The following is a 20,037-nucleotide window of genomic DNA, read 5'->3' on the forward strand; positions in this document are numbered from 1 at the left end:
AACCATGAAATGTTATCATAAAAATGGATCCAACAATCTCGAATTGACTCTTAGGTTATCGAAGATATGATGTTAGAAAAGCTATATCCCTACGGAATCTGAAGTAATACTTGCACATGATTATGATTATTTTCAATAAAGAAAAAAAAAAAAAAATTGGGGTGAAAACATAAATATTTCAAATTTTCTGAGCTTTCCATAAATTCATTAAAACGAATGCGCGCAGCTAGAATAACACAAAAACGAAGGGCTTCTGCTAAAAATAATGAAAATCGTTGCCGAATTCAAAACCAGGGGCAAAATAGTAAAATCGTAAATTGGTTAACCAAGCTAAGTCCTTGGTAATAGACAGACAGGATTACAAGTTAACAAGAAAACGCAGCTGAAACAGTTTCTTTCTGTGCGGTTTCGGTGTCTCTGAAGAAGAGAGCAATAAAAGAAAAAATGGGCTCGTTGAAAGTGCCAGAGGTTGTTCCTTCTCCAACTGAGGACAGTCAACGACTCAGAAAAGCTTTCCAAGGTCATCATATATTAACGATGAATTGGGTTTTCTTAATTTTTCTTTCAGTCAGGAGAATTATACATGTTTCATAACTGAATTTTTCTTTACTTTTTTACAAAACATTAAAACAATGATAATTTCTGTTTGAAAATGGACGCAGGATTCGGAACAAATGAGAAGGCGATAATCTTGGTTTTGGGGCGCAGGAACTGGAGGCAAATAAAAGAAATCAGAGAAAATTATGAAAAACTTTACAATGAATCACTCATTGATCGTCTTCATTCTGAACTCTCGGGTGATTTTAGAGTATGCCAAGGTTCTCTTGCTATTTGATCACATTGTTTATTATTATTATTATTCTTAATCCATTTGTGCAACATTACAGAAGGCTGTGATTACGTGGACTCAAGATCCTGCGGAAAGGGACGCAAGAGTGGCGAGAGAAGCGATGAAGGCGAGGTGGAAGGGGATTAAAGAATTACAAGTTTTGGTGGAAATAAGCTGCGCATCAACGCCTAACCATCTCATGGCTGTCAGGCAAGCTTACTGCTCTCTCTTTGACTGCTCGCTCGAGGAAGACATCCATGCCTCTGTTTCTCCACCGCTCCAAAAGGTAACATAAATTAAAAAACAGAATGCTAGGCTCAACATAGGAGTAAAGCCCAAAAATGGGTTGTGAGATTACACTTGCAGACAAAAACATTCTTCAAATGAGTCATGACTTTGGTTAGCCTCTGGCCCGTTAACACCATGTTGACTAAACTATTAGTGTGAGGTGCCCTACCTACCATGGTTTGATTACATTACATTACATGTAATGGAGAGATGGTGTGTGAATAAGTAAACACTAATGTTACATATCCAAATTTTTATATGAACTAAGTTCAATTAAATTAAATGATAAAATTTAAAATAATGTTAATTATAATTGGTTTTTATTATATTAAATTAATTTAATTGAACTTAATTAAAAAAAAAACTTGAACGTATAACATTATTCTAAGTAATATGTAGTATTTTAATATAAGCAATAGTGATCTATATTTTCGTACTATTTGTTTATTTGTTTTTTTAATACCACGTGCCATACTATTATTTATCTACGTATTTTTTGTTATGTAATTATTACAAATGAATTAAATTAGTCTTTAAATTTATACTAAATTATCATTTTAATTCCTGTATTGTAAACTAATTTAGTACATCAATAAATTTATTTTTCATTCTTTTTGTTTTATAAATTTAAAATTTTTAATAATTTTTGAATTTACTAGTATTTTTTATTTTTTTCACATGTTTAGAGATAAATATTTTTATAAATATTTTTAAGATTTAATTTTGATCATATAATTATTTTTATAATAGTTTAATTTTAATAAAGTTTATAATATATAAATATGTTATTTTAATAAGATATAATTGACTAAAATGTTATTTTATTATTTAATTATTTTTAATAAAATATAAAAATTAAAGTTTAAATGAAATTTGATAGTTCCTATAAAATAAATGTGGACAAATTATAATATGGCACATGATATCAAAATGACATATATGTAATAATATTTTAAAATGTAGCATTATTATTTACGTCAATAAATCACGTCTTTATTATATATAATCAAATTATAATATAACATCTACACTGTTAGAGCATATTAGTATGCATTTCATTAACGATAAATAGGTTAGGGATTAATTTAAAACACATTAATCAATCCAATAATATTTTTTGTGCAACTAAAAATTTTAAAAATATTTTAGTACACGTCATTAATTTTATGGACTATTTTAATATTTTACTCATCAACATAGAAATGTCCATTGGGCGGAGGCAGGTGACTATGCTTTCTGTCCTCGAGCCCCAAACTCTTCTCAGATACTGCCATAGAGAAATTGTATCTCATTCTTATTTATTCTCCTCCTTGACATAGTTTCAACCGAAACTTTTAGGGATGAAACTTTTAAAAAAATTAAGGAAAAAAAAGAGCAATACACTTGTACAACATACGCATTATATTTAAAATACAATTTAGACTCCCATAAAAAAAAATTAGACCTATTATGTTTTTTTGAAAATTTTAAAAGGAGATTACTGAAAAATAAAAATTAAATTAAATTTTTATATTATATTTAGTGTAAAATATGTTGGATCGAGTTATGCCTTAATATTATGTTTAGTTTAAGATAAAAAGAAATGTTCAAGAACTATCAAAATTTATTATTTTTTATTATCATTTTTAGTTATTAATTCAATTTTTTTAGTCTATTAATTCAACAACGAACATATCTTTAGTCCATACTTTTAAACATTAATGGCTAACTGATAGTAAAAAAAATAAATTTTGATGATCTTCTAACATTCTTCTAAGATAAATATGAAAATTGAAGGGTAGATTTGAAATTTGAAAAATTAAATGAGAGTATTTTTTAAAATAAATGTTATTAAAGTTTTAATTTTTATGTACAAAAATTTTAGTTTTCTATGTCTCCACTTTTCTGGATGTCCTAAAAGGACTGAAATTTTGCATCGCGGGACTGAAATTTTAGTTCTAATCTATGACCACCAAATACGATATTTGAGTCTCGGTCTCAATCTCTGAAAATAAACACTACCTTAGGGAACTGATATGTGCTTTAAATGTTCGTGATTTGAAGAAATCAAGTATTATTTAAAAGTTATTAGTTTATATTTTTAAAATGTTCAATTTAGTTTGATTAATTTTAATTTGATTTTGTTTATTTAGTTACTAAATTGGATTTTATGTCATGGGCCTAAGATTTTTTTATTTATAACCTCCAATGAAAAGGAAATAGAGAATAAACAAAAATACAAGAAATAAAAACGAATAAAAAGATAAATTGAAATAAAAATGATAGATTGAAATTGAATATAAAGAGAATCACTCTACTTTTCATCAATTTTTTTGATACGACAAGAAAGTGACTCCTCAACCTAACTTTCCACATCATAGTTATGAAATTGAATCGAAAAGACTCACTCAACTTTCTACTCAATTTTCTGATGTAACAAGAGAGACACTCACTCATGACTCAACCTCATTTGTTCACACCATAGTTTCATTATGAAACTAAAAATGAGTTTTCAAACCTCTAATCATTCAATAACGACTACAATAATTTATGAAGTATTTATGACTTCTTATTAAGTTAAAATAAAAAAAAATCCTAAACTAATAACATAAAATCTAATTTAATAACTAAATAAATAAAATTAAAATATATTAAATTAAATTAAACATTCTAAAAATATAAATTAAACTAATAACTTATAAATAATACTTAATCTTTTCATATTACGCACATTTGAAACACCTATTATTTCTCGGTGTATAGAACTTGACGCAATGGGAAACACTGCCATCCCTAGGACAACACTCTTAAATTTCTTAGTAATATGATTAAAAAGGTCAATATTTTTTAAATTTCCTTTTTGTTGGTAGCATATTATATATGAAGAATAGGGTCAATAATGTTGGATAGTAACACAAATGCAAATCTTTTGAAATAAACAGTATCACAGAATATGTTGTTGGAAACTATTTAACATTCACTAATTCTTCCAATCATATATATATTGCCAAACTAACCTTGCATTGTTTGGATTTATCCATCGATATTTATGCAGATTTTAGTGGGGCTAGTGAGGTCTTATAGGTATGATAAAGTAATTGCGAATTTGGAAGTTGGCAAGGCAGAGGCATCAAAACTGCATGAAGCAATAAAGAAAAATAAATTGGATGATGATCACATCGTTTGGATACTTAGCACCAGGAATGTCTTCCAGCTCAGACAAACTTTTGCATGTTACAAGAACCTCTATGGGAATACATTCGATCAGGTTTTCTTCTATCTCTTATTCATGTGATTATTTTTAAAAAAATTAACTGTTGTATTAGAAGTTTATATGTTATAAATCATATCTAAAAACTTTTATGTCAATTTAAAATTATTTGTTATATTTTTTATATACTTAAAAATCAACCAAATATATTTTTTCAAAATTTACATAAACAAAAGGTATTTGATTAAATGCTTATTTAAAATTCGATTTAGGTGAATTTTGGTATAAATTAATGATCTTCGTTATATGTTAACCAAAAGTTTATCTATGTCTCGCTTTTGCATTCATCACCATTTGATTTCTGTTATTTTATACAAAAAAAAAGTCAGAATTTATATTATTTAGTATTTATTAATTATTGCAGTAATTAATGAATATTAAATAAGACAAATTCTGAAAAATTTTAGCTAAATTTTTTTAATTACTAAACATTTCTGTTTATTTTTACAGGATATAAAGAATTGTGGTAAAGGTGATTTGGAATCTCTCTTAAATGTCGTAGTTTGTTGCATAGACTGCCCTGAGAAACATTTTGCCAAGGTAATTTACTTTTCTTCTCACTAAATTTTGTGGAGAGATAGATGAGGTATTGATTTAGATTTGTGAACTAATATAGATATCACTTTTTCATTTGGAGCTAATTAGTTGAACAAAAATTACTATGTATACACTAAAAATAAACAATTAAATCGATTATCATATATGTATTATTTAATTTATTTTTAATGTATATTTTATATTTTAATATATATTTTACGACCGAATAGTTGACTAATTTTTATAGAAGTGAAACCTATGAGGATTAATTTCTTTCAAGCTGCATCAACATTTTGCATGGCAACTATAATAGTTACTTCTTCTAGTCTCATTTTGAGGAATTATCCATGAACAGGTTGTGAGAGATTCAATTCTTGGACTTGGAACCGATGAAGACTCTCTCAATAGAGCTATTGTAACTAGAGCAGAAATTGACTTGTTGAAAGTCAGATTCGAATATGCAGAAATTTACAAATCTAGCCTTGATGATGACGTTATTGGTGATACCTCCGGTGACTACAGAGACTTCTTGATGACTTTGCTAGGGAAAGGTCCCAAGGGAGTTTAATTTCATACACCCTAATTAACATCCACCAATTCTCATGTTGCTCAAGGCGTAAGAATTTGAAGTGTATTAAATATATTGGTATTCTAATAATTTTAACAGTTGATTTTAATTATAAAAAATATATAATATATATTAATTAAAATTAATGGTCAAAATTATTGAAATATCGAGATTTCAGATGCATTTGAAAATTTTTCATATATGTGCGCGGAACTGTACGCGTATTGTCTTTGTATTTCAAAAGAATTAATAATAAAGATTGAAATAATCAGAGACTATTTATTCGGTTTACTCAACTAATTTTTTTTATATTTAATTTTAATGTCTTCTTATGGTAATGAAATATGTTATATTTTCTACAGTATATTGGATACAATGCAAGTGTTGTTATATGATGAACATATATATATACTTTTAGTATACACCTTATATCAACTTTACTACTAAATATATTTCACTACAAGAAAAAGTGTATTTTTCGACGCTAAAAATTGACGGTTATCTCTCTCGTCGATATTTTTCGACGGTTTGCTGTCGACATTATTAAAAAAGATAATTAAAAATAAAATATTAAAATCGATAGTAAAATCGTCGATTTTTTTGGTAATCCATTAACTGTTCTCTTATTATCGACACATTGTCGACGGATCGCGAGGGAAAAATACTTTTATTTTAAAATCGACAAACATAGCGTCTATTTTATTATTTAAATATCGACATATTTTGTCGTCGATAAATTTAAACGGTCTTTATCACTTTTTAAAATTAAATGGATGGCACGGATTTAATGTATAAAATCGACGCCTAGGACGTTGTTTTTCTCAAATTAAAATCGACGGGTATGTTGTCGATTTTTATCAATAAAATAAATTTCCCTCCACTCACTCCCCGCGTTTCCTTCATTTTCCCAAATTCACCATTTCAATTTTCACTAACCCTTATTTTACCGTTGAATTCACCTCGCATACTTCAGCCCTCCTTTTCCATCGCCGCCACGCCCCCGTCGCTCTACTGCTGCCGTCGCATCGCTGCTGCCATCGCATCGCTGCTGCCGTCGCATCGCTGCTACCGTCGCTTCATCTCTCTGCACCGTTGTTGTTGCTGCTCAATCAAAATTAGTTACTCACTTACTCTCTCTTTTGTTCTTCATTGATTTTTCATCAATTTTTTGGATAAAAAATTTGCTCAGCATTACTACAAAATAGGTCTTCAAAGATTAATTTGGTACTAATCATTAATCTAATTTAGATCCTGAAGCAACTTAAAAAGTACAGAAGAACCTAGTATCTAATTTCTTTAATCCCTAATTTCTCAGATTCATTTCAATTATTTTGTAGCATAAACTCAAGTTTTTTTTATTCACTACTTTTTTCAATGATTCTGTTTGTATTGAGCGACTTTAATTTGTTTTCTTTTGTTTTAGATTGAATCTTAACTCTATAATTTGTTACTGAACTCTTTTCAAAGCCAACTTCAGTTTCATTTGGAAATCCCCTATTTCAGGTGTAAACTATGACCTAATCGTAATCTCCTATTTTCTAAATCCAGAAATCCTGGTCATGTTTTTTCTGGTCCTAATCGTGACTCTCTGAAGTCATGAATTCTACTGAGAGGAAAGAATTATTCAAAAAGTTTTAATTTATGCCTAGAATTAATCATGTTTGTGGTGGCTAAGTCATCTGAAATCTAAACTAAATATAGGTGTTGTTACTTTTTGCAGTTTGTGTAGGACTCAGATCCCTCTATTTCATTGCCTACATTCCGAATGGGTTGACTAGTTGTTTGCACTTGTTAGATTTATTGCAAGATTTTATAATGACTAATTTGTTGCCATAAACTAACGATAGTTAAATCCTGGTCATGTTTTTTTTTGTTCTATTTTATTTTAAAAGCTAATATGTGTCTAAGTTCTGTGCTAGCAGAAAACAAGTTCGTAGTGAAAAGTGGAGCCAAAACTATTTGTATATGCTACTATGAGCAGGAAAACAACTAGTTTGTCCTTGCTTCTTTCATATATTTTATTTTTCCATGCTTATTTCATTCTGGAAATGTAATGATTATGTTTTTCCATTTTTTCTTTTGGGCATACTTATGACTTTTCGTTTATATCTTATATAAGTGCAATTTTTGTCTTCTATCTTTATGTTATTTTGAAGTAAGCTTCTACCTTTATGTCATTTTGGGTTTCTCTTATTTTTAATTTCAGTGAATGATCAACTAAGTTAGATTATTTAACTATTTTTGTCTCTGCTCAATGAAGTATATTGATGGATCTGTGTTCTATTTGTGCTTAATATTTTTAACAGTAGAATTCTCAGAGAACTTTAGGTGCTGTTAAGAGAATTCAGTTCGTTTGCCAAAATGCTAATCTTTGGGTGCCAATAAAATACATGATGTTATTGACTTTTTCTCCAGAATGTTCTTGTCCTAATATCTGATTCAGATACCAATATGATATGAAAAGAATCACAACCTCTGCATTCCTCGCTTTAACTCCTTTTTCAAAAGCCAAAGCCTATGATCCCTAGAACAACATCAACACCAACGCTTCAAGCTTTGGTAGGTACCATGCATTACTTATATCATACATGGGAATGGAAGCCCTTCATGCAAGTTTCTCTCTATCCATTCAATTTGTAAACTTTTTAGCGTGATTCTGCAATTCTCTATTGATTTACTTGCTTACATGCAGTTCCTTGTGCCTCTGTTTCTCTTGATTTCATATCGTCCTTTTCAATTTGTAAAATTTGATTTTTCTAGTTCATGGTCTTGGTCGTTGAATTATGTAAATTGGGACGTTTTCTGATAGCTTTGGCATTGTTTTAATGTTTGGAAATCTAGATGATTGATAATTTTGTGGTTTGTACCCGTGGAATAAACAAATTCAGGATAGTGAAAGGGATAGGTGGTTGGTCAGGAGATAATTGTTGGTTTTGAATGTTGATTTTCTAGGAAGAATGTATAGGGCCATTTTTTTTTGCTGTGTATTACTTATTAATTATCAGTTTCTTATAGGGACAATTGTTTCATAGCTTTGGTGTTCTATGAACAATTTTGGTGTTGATTCTTCATTTGCTTTTCAAATTGAGGTGTCTAAGATGCATTCGAAAAGTGGGGATGTTGGGACACCAAAAGGGGCATTGGAAGAAGCTAAGGCGTTGAATTCAAGGATGAAGTGAAGTGGGAACCTAAGCAGCAAAGATATGCTGTTTAGAGCTGATAAGATTGATCTCAAGAGTTTGGATGATGAACTAGAAAAGCACCTTACAAGGATTCTGTCTAGACATATTGATGCCAAAAGGCCTAAAGAAGAGTGGGAGATTGATTTGGCAAAACTAAATTTGCAACATGTTGTGGCGAATGGGATCTATATGGCACTGTCTATAAGGGCACTTATGATGGCCAAGATGTTGCAGGTTTTAATTTGCACTCTTAGTTGTCTTTTGTTGTCCAAAGAATTTAAAATCTGTTATTTGTCGAACAATTATTCAATGTTTTTAGATACTAAAAGTTTTGGTATCCGGTCAAGGTTTAATTAATCTTTAAGCGCGTTGTAAATTGAATAATTGTTATCGAATTCAAGAGACATTCTAGAGTGCTGTTGTGCTGAATTTTGTAGTGAAAGTGTTGGATTGGGGCGAGGATGGTGGTGCTTCTACAGCTTCTTTAAGAGCATCATTCCAGCAGGAGGTTACTATTTGGCAAAAATTTGATCTTCCAAATATTACAAAAGTACAAACTTATCACTCATGCATTTAAATTTGAATTAAATGTTACTGCTTTGTTAAGAGCAAGATGATTTTTTGTTAATCATAAATTTTTCTCCGGAATGTTTTTCCATTTTTGTGATAAAAACCTTTTTTATTTTCTTATTAAGTTGGCATGTGGAGAATTTTAACTGATGCAAAGTAGTCAATGCTTCTGACTTAATCTTTGATTCAATATGAAATTTTGTTTTATCTGAAGAAGATACAAATCTAATGTCAATAGCATTAATTATCATTTTCCTATATATCTTATGGCAGTTAAGATTGATTTATACATATGATTACGTTCTTATGTTACAAATGTCTTACACCGGCCGTTTTAAAATTCCCTTCAATGGACCTGACAATATAAGTCTAAGTTTAGTTATTTATCTTGTCTTAAGTCTTTATGTTAAAAGATTATTTATTATTTTGATAAGTTTGTAAACTCATTATTTAATATTTAGTATAAATTTTATTTTTATATTTAAAAGTTTATTTGTCTTGTTATCTAATATTCTATATAAATTTTATTTCTATATTTAAAAGTTTATTTGCATTAATGGTTTACTATTTTTTAAATAAAAAAATAATTAAAAAATATAGCTATTAAAATTGACAGTAGCGTTGTCGTTTTTTAAATTTAAAATAGACAAAAAAAATATAGACAAAGAATTTGTCGGTATCTAAATAATTAAATCGACAACAGTTTTGTTGATTTTATTGAATCAAATATCGACAGAAACGGCGTCGATTTTATATAATAATATTGATGGCAATGTTGTCGATTTTATTGAATCAAATATCGACAAAAAAGGCGTCGATTTTATATAATAATATCGACGGCAGCGTTGTCGATTTTAGTAAGAAGATAAAGTTCTCAAACTCATATTATAAACAAAAATGATGTCGATTTTATTCAAATTTTGAAAAATCGACAAGTTTAATAGCGATCACCTCCGCCGTCTATTTTGCCGTCGATTTTAACAATGTTTCTTGTAATGTTTTACATAAAAAGAAAAATAAACATTCATTATAAATAGAAATAGACAAGGTTCTAAAAACTAAATCAATAGACTTAGATATTAAAAAATTTAAAAGTTTGATCTGATTCTTAGAATCATTAAAATAGGCATGCATGACTTATAAAATTATTTTATTTGTGTTTATTGTTAGCAATCTTACATATTTATTTTTCTGAAAATTGAATTTCTATTTTTTAATTTTTAATAATAATAAAGTTCTATTTGTTTTTATATAACCTATGCATGTTTATTTTTCGATTATTTTTTATTTTTTAAAAATATTAAAGTTATGTTTATAAAGCTTGGACATAAGTGGAAATCACAAGAGAAAGTAGGTTGAAGGCCGTGATGAGGCCTTGGAGATTGGGTCAGTTGAGTTGCCAAGGGAATGAAAGGATGGACCACTCATCCAAGAATCTAAGCCAATCATCCAGAAAATTGAACTCCAATTGAATTATTTCCTGGATACAGACCCATCAATTTATATTTATTATACAACTGATTTTTATGTCCGTGCCATGCAGGGAATAATTATTATTCAATTATGTTACGGTACACTAAAATTAGTCACCAAAGTCAGTTACTAATATAAAATATATGTTAAAATATAAATACATATTAAAATAAATTAAATTATATATGTATTTATAGACAAATATATTTGTAACTAATTTTAATAGCTAATTTTAATATACGAATAGTATTTTTGTTTAGGATATTATTCATTCGGTTTGGTTCGATTTTGAACAAAAAACCAACCAAACCGACCTGATCAGTTCCCTTTCAACACCAACTAATCGATTTGCTGTTTTTACACCAACTGAATCAAAAGCGATAAGCGATTTGATTCGGTCAGTTTTTTCGATTTTTAAATCTTAATTAAACAAGTCATTAATCACAATAAAATAAGATTTAAAATAATTAATAAACTTAAAATAACAAGAGTACATTACATTCAAATTTAATAAAATTTCAATCCATCTCAGTAACTAAACATAAAACAAACACACATAATTAAATATAAAACAAACACATCGAAATGTCTAACAAACATAAAACACTATCTTAAAACCAAACTACAAGTCAACAAACACACTTTAGAACTAAATAATAACAAAACTAGCCACCATGATTAATCTGAATCCACACCACATCCATTGCTTCAAAGCTGTTCATTGCTTGCTGGCTATATATATATAAAGTTATAAACATAACAAGTGAACAACAACATGCATCAAATTATTATCTAAAAAATTTGTTATCAAACAACAACAACAAATTTAAATCAAGTGAAGTTCAGAACCAGCAACAATAACAAATTTAACTCAAGCGAAGTACAAAACCAGCAACAACATCAACTTTCATTGTAATTAAAATTTAGGACTACTAGCAAATCAGCAACAACAACAATAAATTTAACTCAAGTGAAATTCAGAACTAACAACAATATCAAATTTCATTCTAATTAAAATTTAGGACCAACAAATCAGCATAACTAGGACAAATGAAGTTTAGAACCAGCAACAACAACAAATTTCATTCTAAAAATTAGTGAATATACTAACTCTCGAAGAGACATTATTGAGTTGCAAGAGAGGACTTGATAACGGTGCAGGGTTCTCAGCTGATTGGAGATAGCGCGGGGTTCTTGGTGACAGAGAGGGATGCTTAGTGACGGCAAGGGCTTCTTAGCGACAGAGAAGTGTTTGGTGACGGTGCGGGTTTCTTGGTGATGGAGAAGATTATTGTCGCAGTTGGGATTTGCAAGATGACGCGACGAGGAACGCGCCGCCACCACCGCAGAATGCGTGAGAAAGATGGAGGGAAAGAGCGCCGTGTATGGAGAAGGAGGGAAGGAGGCTCTATAGAGGAGAACGGAGAGAGGGAGGTATGGAGATTCCGAGTTTCAGAGAGGGAGGGAGGCGCTGGGGCTTGAGTGAGTACTTCACTCACTTAGGTTTAGAGATTTTGTTGTTAGGTTAAAGAGTAAAACTGTAAAAACATTAGCATTGCATAATATTCTTCGGTTCGGTTTGATTTAATTTTTATTAAGTCAACTGCAAATTGAATCGAACCGATTGATTTTAATGAAAAACTGATTTTTTTTTTGTTTTTAAATTTGTTGTTGTAAATTTTGGTTTAATTTTACAGTAATTTTCGGTCCAGTTCAATAACTTACACCTTTAATTTTTGTTATTATTTTATTATGTTTTACAATTAAATTATTTATATTTATATAAGAAGAATTTTAGGTATTTCAATAATACCAATGTGCTAATGATTTTAATTATTGATTTTGATTATAATTTATAAGATATATAATAAATTAATTGAAACAACAGCTAAAATTATTAAAATACTAATATTTTTAATATACTTAAAAAAATTTTTACAATATATAATATATATATTAGATAAAATTAAATATAAAACTAAAGTTTTAATTTAAACTTATACATCTATATATGAAAATGTAAGAGTAGATAAATCACTATTTATATATGTTACGGCCCAGCCTAGTTAGTTGGACGGCCTACCCGGTCCATGGACAATCTGATCTATGCGATCGGATCGGCGCGCACAACTCGTCCGATCCTGCGATCCGGACACGCGCTTCTACTGCCAGCTGCCTAACAGCTGTAGGAAAGGAAGCTTTCTGGAAGGAGGCCTCCCTCTATGGGCCCGTCCTACTGACAAGATATATAAGGGGAGGGTCCTACTCCACCCCCAAGGTACGTCATCATATCCCTTACTCCTATATCACCTGCACATTTTCTGACTTGAGCGTCAGAGTGTCCTTGCAAGTGGAACCCCCCTCACCTCACGAAGAGCTCGGAAAGTCGGATCGGCTGCCCCCGCCTTTCACGCCCCAGACCCAGATCGAGGTTAGCACCCACCTTCACATTCAGTAAACACCTCCCAACCGTCCGATAATCGATCAACCGTACAATATACATGTTTACACCGGATTAATTAAAATTCTAATAATAAAGTCTAGTCCATTATATTTCATCCAAAATAATTGGTTACTTGAGAGAATAATAAACTATCATTTTGGTTATAAGCTAAGAAATTTAATTTTTAACAAATTTTTTTCGCAAACTTATTTAGAAAGATAAGACATTTTATCCTCCTAATTTAACTATTTTACGCCAAGTGCGTTTTGTTTTGGGATTTGTTTTACGTGAATGGTAAAAAATTTTAGAAAGAAAATTGAAAAAAAAAATCCAAAAATATTTTTTTTTTTCAGTATTTTATGTACTTCGAAATAATTTTCTAAATGTTCCGAGAATAAATTGGATCAATAAAATAGCCCTTTGCCACTTGCCAAAGAAAATAATACATTTGGTCAAATTGAGGTTTCTCTAAAGAATTAAAATATCATCTTTTAATCATTTTATAAAAAAAAATGTCTTTTAAAAACCAAAATGATAATTTATTTAAGTAAATAGTCATTTTAATATTCAAAATATTTTAAATTTAATATAATGGATTTTAATTTTTATTTTTGACAAAATTAACTCTAAATATTAGTTTTATTTGATAAAATTAAAATTAGAATATTTCGGATACGAAAATGACTTATTAAATGAGAGAAGGATAAAAGGATTGAGTTTTGGGTTTAGGGTTTAGGGATTAGTCCTTCACCTGTTGGGTTGGGAGATACCGTGGGCAACCAAAAAAAAAAAGGATTGAGTTTTGGAAGAAAGTATGTGAATTCAATTGCCATTATTACTACTCTTGCTCTTAGTAGCCAATAGAGTGCATGAAGTAAATTAAATATTCCAGATATAAGCTAAGGTTCTTTATTTATTTAGCCCATTTTATTGCCACAAATGATATGTACCGCAATAGTTCACCTTTCATTTCAAGATCTAACGATGATGTTTCATCAAATTTGTAAAGTTAGTGTACTGAAGATAATAATGAATGATTTGAACTTGCGTTTATGGTTGAAACGATTCCCATTATTGATGCCATCCTTTAATTTTTCATCCAAAAAGCTTGAACAGAAATCACCTAATTTACTATTTGTTAAACGCAAGAGTAGATATTCTTAGTATGATAAGTCTCTGTCTCCTTCTTTTAAAAAACTCAAAATTCTAGTAAAATATAACAATTACATTATATATACATTAAAAATCAATTATTAAATTAATTATTGATATAAAAAATATAAAAATAAAAATATATTTTAAAAAATATAATACACAAATATATAATAATTAATTTAGTATCTGATTTTTAGTGTAAAAATATTTTTTTTAAAAAAGTCTAATATGCAAATAAAATTACAGATAAAATAACAAAACTCATCAAATTGTTCAAAATATTTTCATTAATGAACAAATCTAGCAAACTAGTGGATTTTTTTTTTTTTTTTGGAATTTTCATAAGTAAATTTATCCCCTGAACCATCTGTTGCTGGAAAGGTACTAGACTGACTTTTATTATTATTTCATGGATAATATTATTTGCACATGATCTTTGATTGTAGTTTTGTGATTTGTCACCAAATTAAAGTAGTAAAAAAGTAGATTAAATTAAATTAAAAAAAAAAAAACACCTAACTTGTGAGGCTCATTGAATGCAGAATCAACCAAACACAGCGACAAAAACGGTGCAATGGGGGCAATGACCTGTAATATGTTAAACATATTCCCAACCACTCAGAGTGGTCCCTATTCCAAACCTAATCAAAATGACTGTATTTACAAAAATGCCATTGCTTGTTATGCAACTACATTTATTAATTATATATTTCATAATAAGCTTGGTACTATAAATAACAATAGGCTTATGATCCAATAGCATATCACACAAGTCTTTAGATACTTCCCTTTTTAGCTTTCATCTATCATTGGTGTAATGATGATGATGCATAACACGTTCATGCGCTTCTTCATTCCTTTCTTGGTTCTTGCCACTTTCTGTTTGGCTAATTCTGCTATAGCAACATCTCAAGTTTCAGGTTTGTTGTTCATTCTTGTCACATTAGTACTGTTTCTCAATCCATGCAAATAAAACAAGTGATGAGGAACAATACAATAACTACAGTTTATAAAGTTAATTAAATGGTTAAGTATTGCATGGTAATAATAATAGTGATTAAATTTTAATATTAACTTTACACGTACATCTAATTATGTAACACCGTATATAAATAAAAATAATTATTTTTTATATTAATTACATAAATAATTATCTAAAAAAACAAATATTATTAAGCGATTATGTAAAATATTTTATACTGTAAATGCATTAAAATTTTAAACTCTAATAATAATAATAATAATAATAATAATAAAAATTTAGTTAAAAGTATTTTAAGAATACTAGTTAAAAAGACAATAACAATTTTTTTAGATATATTTAATGTATTAAAAATATAAAATATTTATCTTTTTATTAATAAGTTTCAATAAAAGTTTTTTTACGGTGTTTATAACAAGTGCCAAAAGGACCCTAATAATAATAAAGAAAAAGTTCTTTCTCTTCCTCAAAGACTACCTAACCTAAGTATGTTCCTACTTTTTACTCGAATTAGTGTATTGCTATCTTTCTTGGCTTTGATTTCTTTTACCTTTTTCTCTATTCGTTTTTAAATTTCCTCTTATCGCTATGTCTCATATATATAGAGTTATATTGATAATTACTGAGTTTATAAAAAAAAATTCAAAATTATTGATCATCTTTAAAATAAGGTGAAAATTCAGATGCAGTTAACTTCATACGAAGTTGATAGTTAAAAGCTGTTAGATGACAATTTAGTTAAATCTGTCAAATTATTTAACGACTTTCAACTATCAACTTCATATGAAGTTAATTGCACTTGAATTTTCATCTTAAAACAAGTGTCTATTTTACCAATGAGCTATAGTTCAAATAACATAGTCTCCCCATACTCACCTAAGAGGTTGCGGGTTCAAGTCTTCCTATCTTTTGGAAGAAAAAAAAAAAAAAACAAGTGTCTATTTTTCTTCTATATATGTATTAACTAAGATCTATTCATTCTCATATGAAACTTGCATAACTTATGCTGCTTGGCATTTTAATTTCTACAGAGAATGAAGCAAAGCTTGGAGACCAAGAATTGGCAAAGACAAAACCAGAAGTTCATAATGAAGAAGAAAAATTCCTTTTCCATCATCATAAGTCACTCTTCAAGAAACATATTCCAATTGTGAAACCTATTCCAGTGTATAAGCCTATTCCAAAACCAATTCCAATCGTAAAGCCTATTTATAAGCCAGTTCCTATTTATAAACCAATTCCAAAACCCGTAATAGTGAAAAAACCGGTCCCTATTCCAGTATTCAAGCCGGTTCCAAAGCCAATTCCAATTGTTAAGCCTATTCCGGTTTTTAAACCTATTCCAAAACCAATTCCAATTGTTAAACCTATTTATAAGCCGGTTCCTATATATAAGCCAATTCCAAAACCAATATTTGTTAAACCATACCCTAAAAAACCTTATTTTCCTCCACAGAATAGTCCTTAAGTTATTGAAACAGAAGAAAAGTGAATTATATATTAATTTCCATTTCACAAGCCAACTCCAACTCCATTGTATTAGATGGTGATAAGGCTCATAATATCTACAGGCCCAAAAATAATCTCTTGTGCTCAATGTTATTTATAATTAATGTCTAATATTTATAGTTATGTATGTCCAAGTATCTCCACTTCAAGTTATGTCTTATAAGAATTCTTATTGAATGTAGTTTACCGAAATATATATAGTAATATACTTCCGTTATTAATTACCACAAGTTCGCAGTATTTTCATTGTAAATTGAATAATTAATCATCAATGCAGGATGGTAAAAATGATCTCTTAGTTGTCTGTTAAATTGATGTTTTATTTTCTCGTTATATCAATTACCAGCGAAATCAACGACCCACCAATGATCACTAATGTAAATATTTTTTACTTGATTTTAGAACGTTGATGATTGATGGTTAGAGTTTGGGATTTTGAATGAGAAAAAAATAAATTAAGAAAGTTATGAAAAATGTTTCGATTATATTTTTTTAATATAAATAAATAAAAAGATATAATTCAATTAATAATGTTATTAATATTCATATTATTTATTATTTTATTAATTATTTATGTCAAATTTAGTAGTGGGATAACATTGAACCTAATTAAAGTTTTTTTTAGCTTAAAATAAAATGTTTAAAAGGATCAAAATAAAACTTATAGACCAAACTGAACATATGAACCAAACTGATTATAGTCATAGATGACCATTTAGGAATCAATTTGAACTTTGGCATTCTTTGCTATCATATCATTACACATTTTTAGATATAGGATATTTCTAATCAAATTATAAAAATGATTAAAAAATGATAAGAAAGGAATAAAAAATTAAAAATAGAGAAATCAAATAAAAGTGAAATTTTATTTTAAGCTTTTAGTTTATTATTAAGAACACAAATTATTATTTAACTATTATATTAAGTATACATTAAAACCAGTTATTGATTAGTATGTATAGAATACATATAAAAATATAAAATATATAATAAAATAAATTAAATTACATATATATTTATACATAAATATATGATTATTAATTTTAACATATAAATAATATTTTTAATTATTATTAGTATGAACTTATGTTGGAATATATACTATTGTACAAATTACAATGGAACAACCAATTTTCCTTATGATGTTTGTTTCATCAACTTTATATTAGTATCCCTTATTTATGATATCTTATATATAGGACCACATCACTCTTCATGTAGTTAAGTCCGCAATTTGATTATCATGTCACTTGTTAAGATTTTTATAAAAAGATACAAAGAAAAATAATTTCATCGATCACCATCCATGGCCATTTCACCAAAATCCTATTTAGAGTTTCAAATAATGCACTCCTACTTTAATTCCAAATTTGTATATCAACTCTACTGCTCCTTATAACTCCTTAAGAACACCTAATCGTTAGAATTAACAAAGTCTGCATTTAATTTTGAAAATAAGACAAGATATTAAAATTATAATAAAAAAAATATATAAAAATACAAAATATTTTTTTTATATTTTATTTAATAATAAATTAAATATAAAATAGAACAAATGATAAAAAGTTAAATTTATTTTTATTTTTTTTCACACAAAATTTTAAAATAAAATAAAATAATAAAATATAATTATAAAAAATTAATAGTGATAATAAAAAAAAAGTTGTCTTGTGTAATATTTAGGGTGACTGATTTAGAAATTTTAAGTCATTGGAGCAAACATATAACATATAGAAATAACAAAAATTTTTACTTAAACATATCGAAGTATATATAATTAAATAATATACAAATATTAAATATTTAATAATTTTTTATTATTCATATTAGTATATTATCCATATTTAAAATTTAATATTAAATGTTAAATACATGTAATAATAATAAGTGTGAGATTAGTCAACATAGTAAATTGATTTTTTTTAACCAATAAATTTTTTATTTGAGTATTCAAAATAGTGAAGCATGTTTTTTATGAATTATTCATGAAAAATGATATTTTAAAAAAAATGCACCAATTTTTTCATATCATTTTATAGATTACTTAATAATTATTCAATCATTTAATAAAAAAAAATCAAATTTGATTTATAATAATAATAATAATAATAATAATAATAATAATAATAATAATAATAATAATAATAATAATAATAATAATAATAATAATAATAATAAGAAAAAGTATATGGAACCAACTAATAATCAACCAAGAATGAAACAACATAATTAATTATAATTAGTTTTATTAATTTATAATTTAATTTGTTTTTTAAATTGTTGTTGACCACGTTCAAAACATGAGGGAAGATACGCTAGTGATAGGAGAGAATCACAGAACAGATACTTTGATCATTAATTAGTTGGTTCCATATAATTAATTATGTTTTATTAATGCATAACACATGAAACATAGAAATCATATCCAAAACCATCCAATTTACAAGAAAAAGAAACATCCGTGTGCCTATCAGTAGCAACATCCGATTAAAGTCACCGGTGCCTCTGGTTTACCAGTTGGCTGATTCTTGGCTTATATAGAGTTGGTTTCCTAGCATTGTTGTAATAATAATAATAATAATAATAATAATAATAATAATAATAATAATAATAATAATAATAATAATAAAGTTAGATAGATAGATAGCTAGATAGATAGAAGTATAAAATTTTTTATTCAACTAATTTTTAAATAATTTTTATTCAATTTATGTTTGAGAGCTAATTATCAAAATGCATATGTAGTTTATTAGTAAATATTAAAGTTGAGTAGAAAAACATAGAGTGGTTTAAAGATCAAATCTAAGTTTGAGGAGGTGTAAAGGATAAAGACTCAAAGTCTTTATTAACTGCTATATCAGAATACCCAAAAATAGAAAGGAAAGTTGATAGGCAGTTATAAGTTTTTGGCTGTAGAATTCCTTGTGTACTCTAGCGTATATAAAAAAAATTATTTGTACATTAAAATTAACCATTAAAATTAATTATTATATATTTATATATAAATATATGAATAATTTAATTTATTTTAATATATATTTTATATTTTAATATTATGTATTTTACACTAATTAATAACTGATAATTTTGATGTCCAACTAAAATAATTAGTGCATAAGTAGCAGTAGAGTAGTGTATAACTCTAGCTGTCTTGTTACTTTTACACCCTTCAATCTAATATCAGTATTTCATTTTTTTCATTCATTCATCTGTAATAGGTTGCTTTGAAAGCTAAAGATTCAATAACC

At 27.6% G+C, this 20,037-nt stretch overlaps 3 protein-coding genes and 1 long non-coding RNA gene across 4 annotated transcripts; 3 read left to right on the forward strand and 1 right to left on the reverse strand.

The window, feature by feature from the left end:
- The first annotated feature begins 362 nt into the window (after window positions 1-362).
- ANNAT3 (annexin 3) lies at window positions 363-5,586 on the forward strand. Its single transcript, XM_016313986.3, has 6 exons — window positions 363-520; window positions 663-808; window positions 888-1,115; window positions 4,152-4,364; window positions 4,818-4,907; window positions 5,260-5,586. The coding sequence occupies exons 1-6, from the start codon at window positions 445-447 to the stop codon at window positions 5,470-5,472; spliced, it is 966 nt and encodes a 321-aa protein (XP_016169472.1). The 5' UTR covers window positions 363-444; the 3' UTR covers window positions 5,473-5,586.
- A 3,089-nt stretch (window positions 5,587-8,675) lies between these two features.
- On the forward strand, window positions 8,676-9,231 carry LOC148549868 (serine/threonine-protein kinase 52-like). The gene is made up of 3 exons (XM_088495820.1): window positions 8,676-8,888; window positions 8,974-9,001; window positions 9,092-9,231. The coding sequence occupies exons 1-3, from the start codon at window positions 8,676-8,678 to the stop codon at window positions 9,229-9,231; spliced, it is 381 nt and encodes a 126-aa protein (XP_088351946.1).
- A 1,937-nt stretch (window positions 9,232-11,168) lies between these two features.
- On the reverse strand, window positions 11,169-12,271 carry LOC110266065 (uncharacterized). The gene is made up of 2 exons (XR_002352961.2): window positions 11,809-12,271; window positions 11,169-11,429 (listed from the first exon to the last, which is right to left on the reverse strand). It is a non-coding gene; the product is annotated as an uncharacterized LOC110266065 (long non-coding RNA).
- Window positions 12,272-15,043: 2,772 nt separating this feature from the next.
- On the forward strand, window positions 15,044-16,765 carry LOC107614225 (uncharacterized). The gene is made up of 2 exons (XM_016316450.3): window positions 15,044-15,215; window positions 16,309-16,765. The coding sequence occupies exons 1-2, from the start codon at window positions 15,113-15,115 to the stop codon at window positions 16,743-16,745; spliced, it is 540 nt and encodes a 179-aa protein (XP_016171936.1). The 5' UTR covers window positions 15,044-15,112; the 3' UTR covers window positions 16,746-16,765.
- The last annotated feature ends 3,272 nt before the right edge of the window (window positions 16,766-20,037 follow it).

The sequence above is a fragment of the Arachis ipaensis genome, chromosome B8, assembly GCF_059453495.1.
Source record: "Arachis ipaensis isolate K30076 ecotype BB chromosome B8, ASM5945349v1, whole genome shotgun sequence".
Taxonomy (NCBI): domain Eukaryota; kingdom Viridiplantae; phylum Streptophyta; class Magnoliopsida; order Fabales; family Fabaceae; genus Arachis; species Arachis ipaensis.

What these genes read in the sequence shown, in the direction of transcription:
- ANNAT3 (XM_016313986.3), top strand. Translation starts at nt 445, where the DNA reads ATGGGCTCGTTGAAAGTGCCAGAGGTTGTTCCTTCTCCAACTGAGGAC. An exon ending in ATGGGAATACATTCGATCAG is followed by an intron (nt 4,365 to 4,817) that starts GTTTTCTTCTAT and finishes TTATTTTTACAG; the next exon opens with GATATAAAGAATTGTGGTAA. An exon ending in CTGAGAAACATTTTGCCAAG is followed by an intron (nt 4,908 to 5,259) that starts GTAATTTACTTT and finishes ATCCATGAACAG; the next exon opens with GTTGTGAGAGATTCAATTCT.
- LOC148549868 (XM_088495820.1), top strand. Translation starts at nt 8,676, where the DNA reads ATGCTGTTTAGAGCTGATAAGATTGATCTCAAGAGTTTGGATGATGAA. An exon ending in TGATGGCCAAGATGTTGCAG is followed by an intron (nt 8,889 to 8,973) that starts GTTTTAATTTGC and finishes CAATGTTTTTAG; the next exon opens with ATACTAAAAGTTTTGGTATC. An exon ending in AGTTTTGGTATCCGGTCAAG is followed by an intron (nt 9,002 to 9,091) that starts GTTTAATTAATC and finishes TGAATTTTGTAG; the next exon opens with TGAAAGTGTTGGATTGGGGC.
- LOC107614225 (XM_016316450.3), top strand. Translation starts at nt 15,113, where the DNA reads ATGATGATGATGCATAACACGTTCATGCGCTTCTTCATTCCTTTCTTG. An exon ending in AGCAACATCTCAAGTTTCAG is followed by an intron (nt 15,216 to 16,308) that starts GTTTGTTGTTCA and finishes TAATTTCTACAG; the next exon opens with AGAATGAAGCAAAGCTTGGA.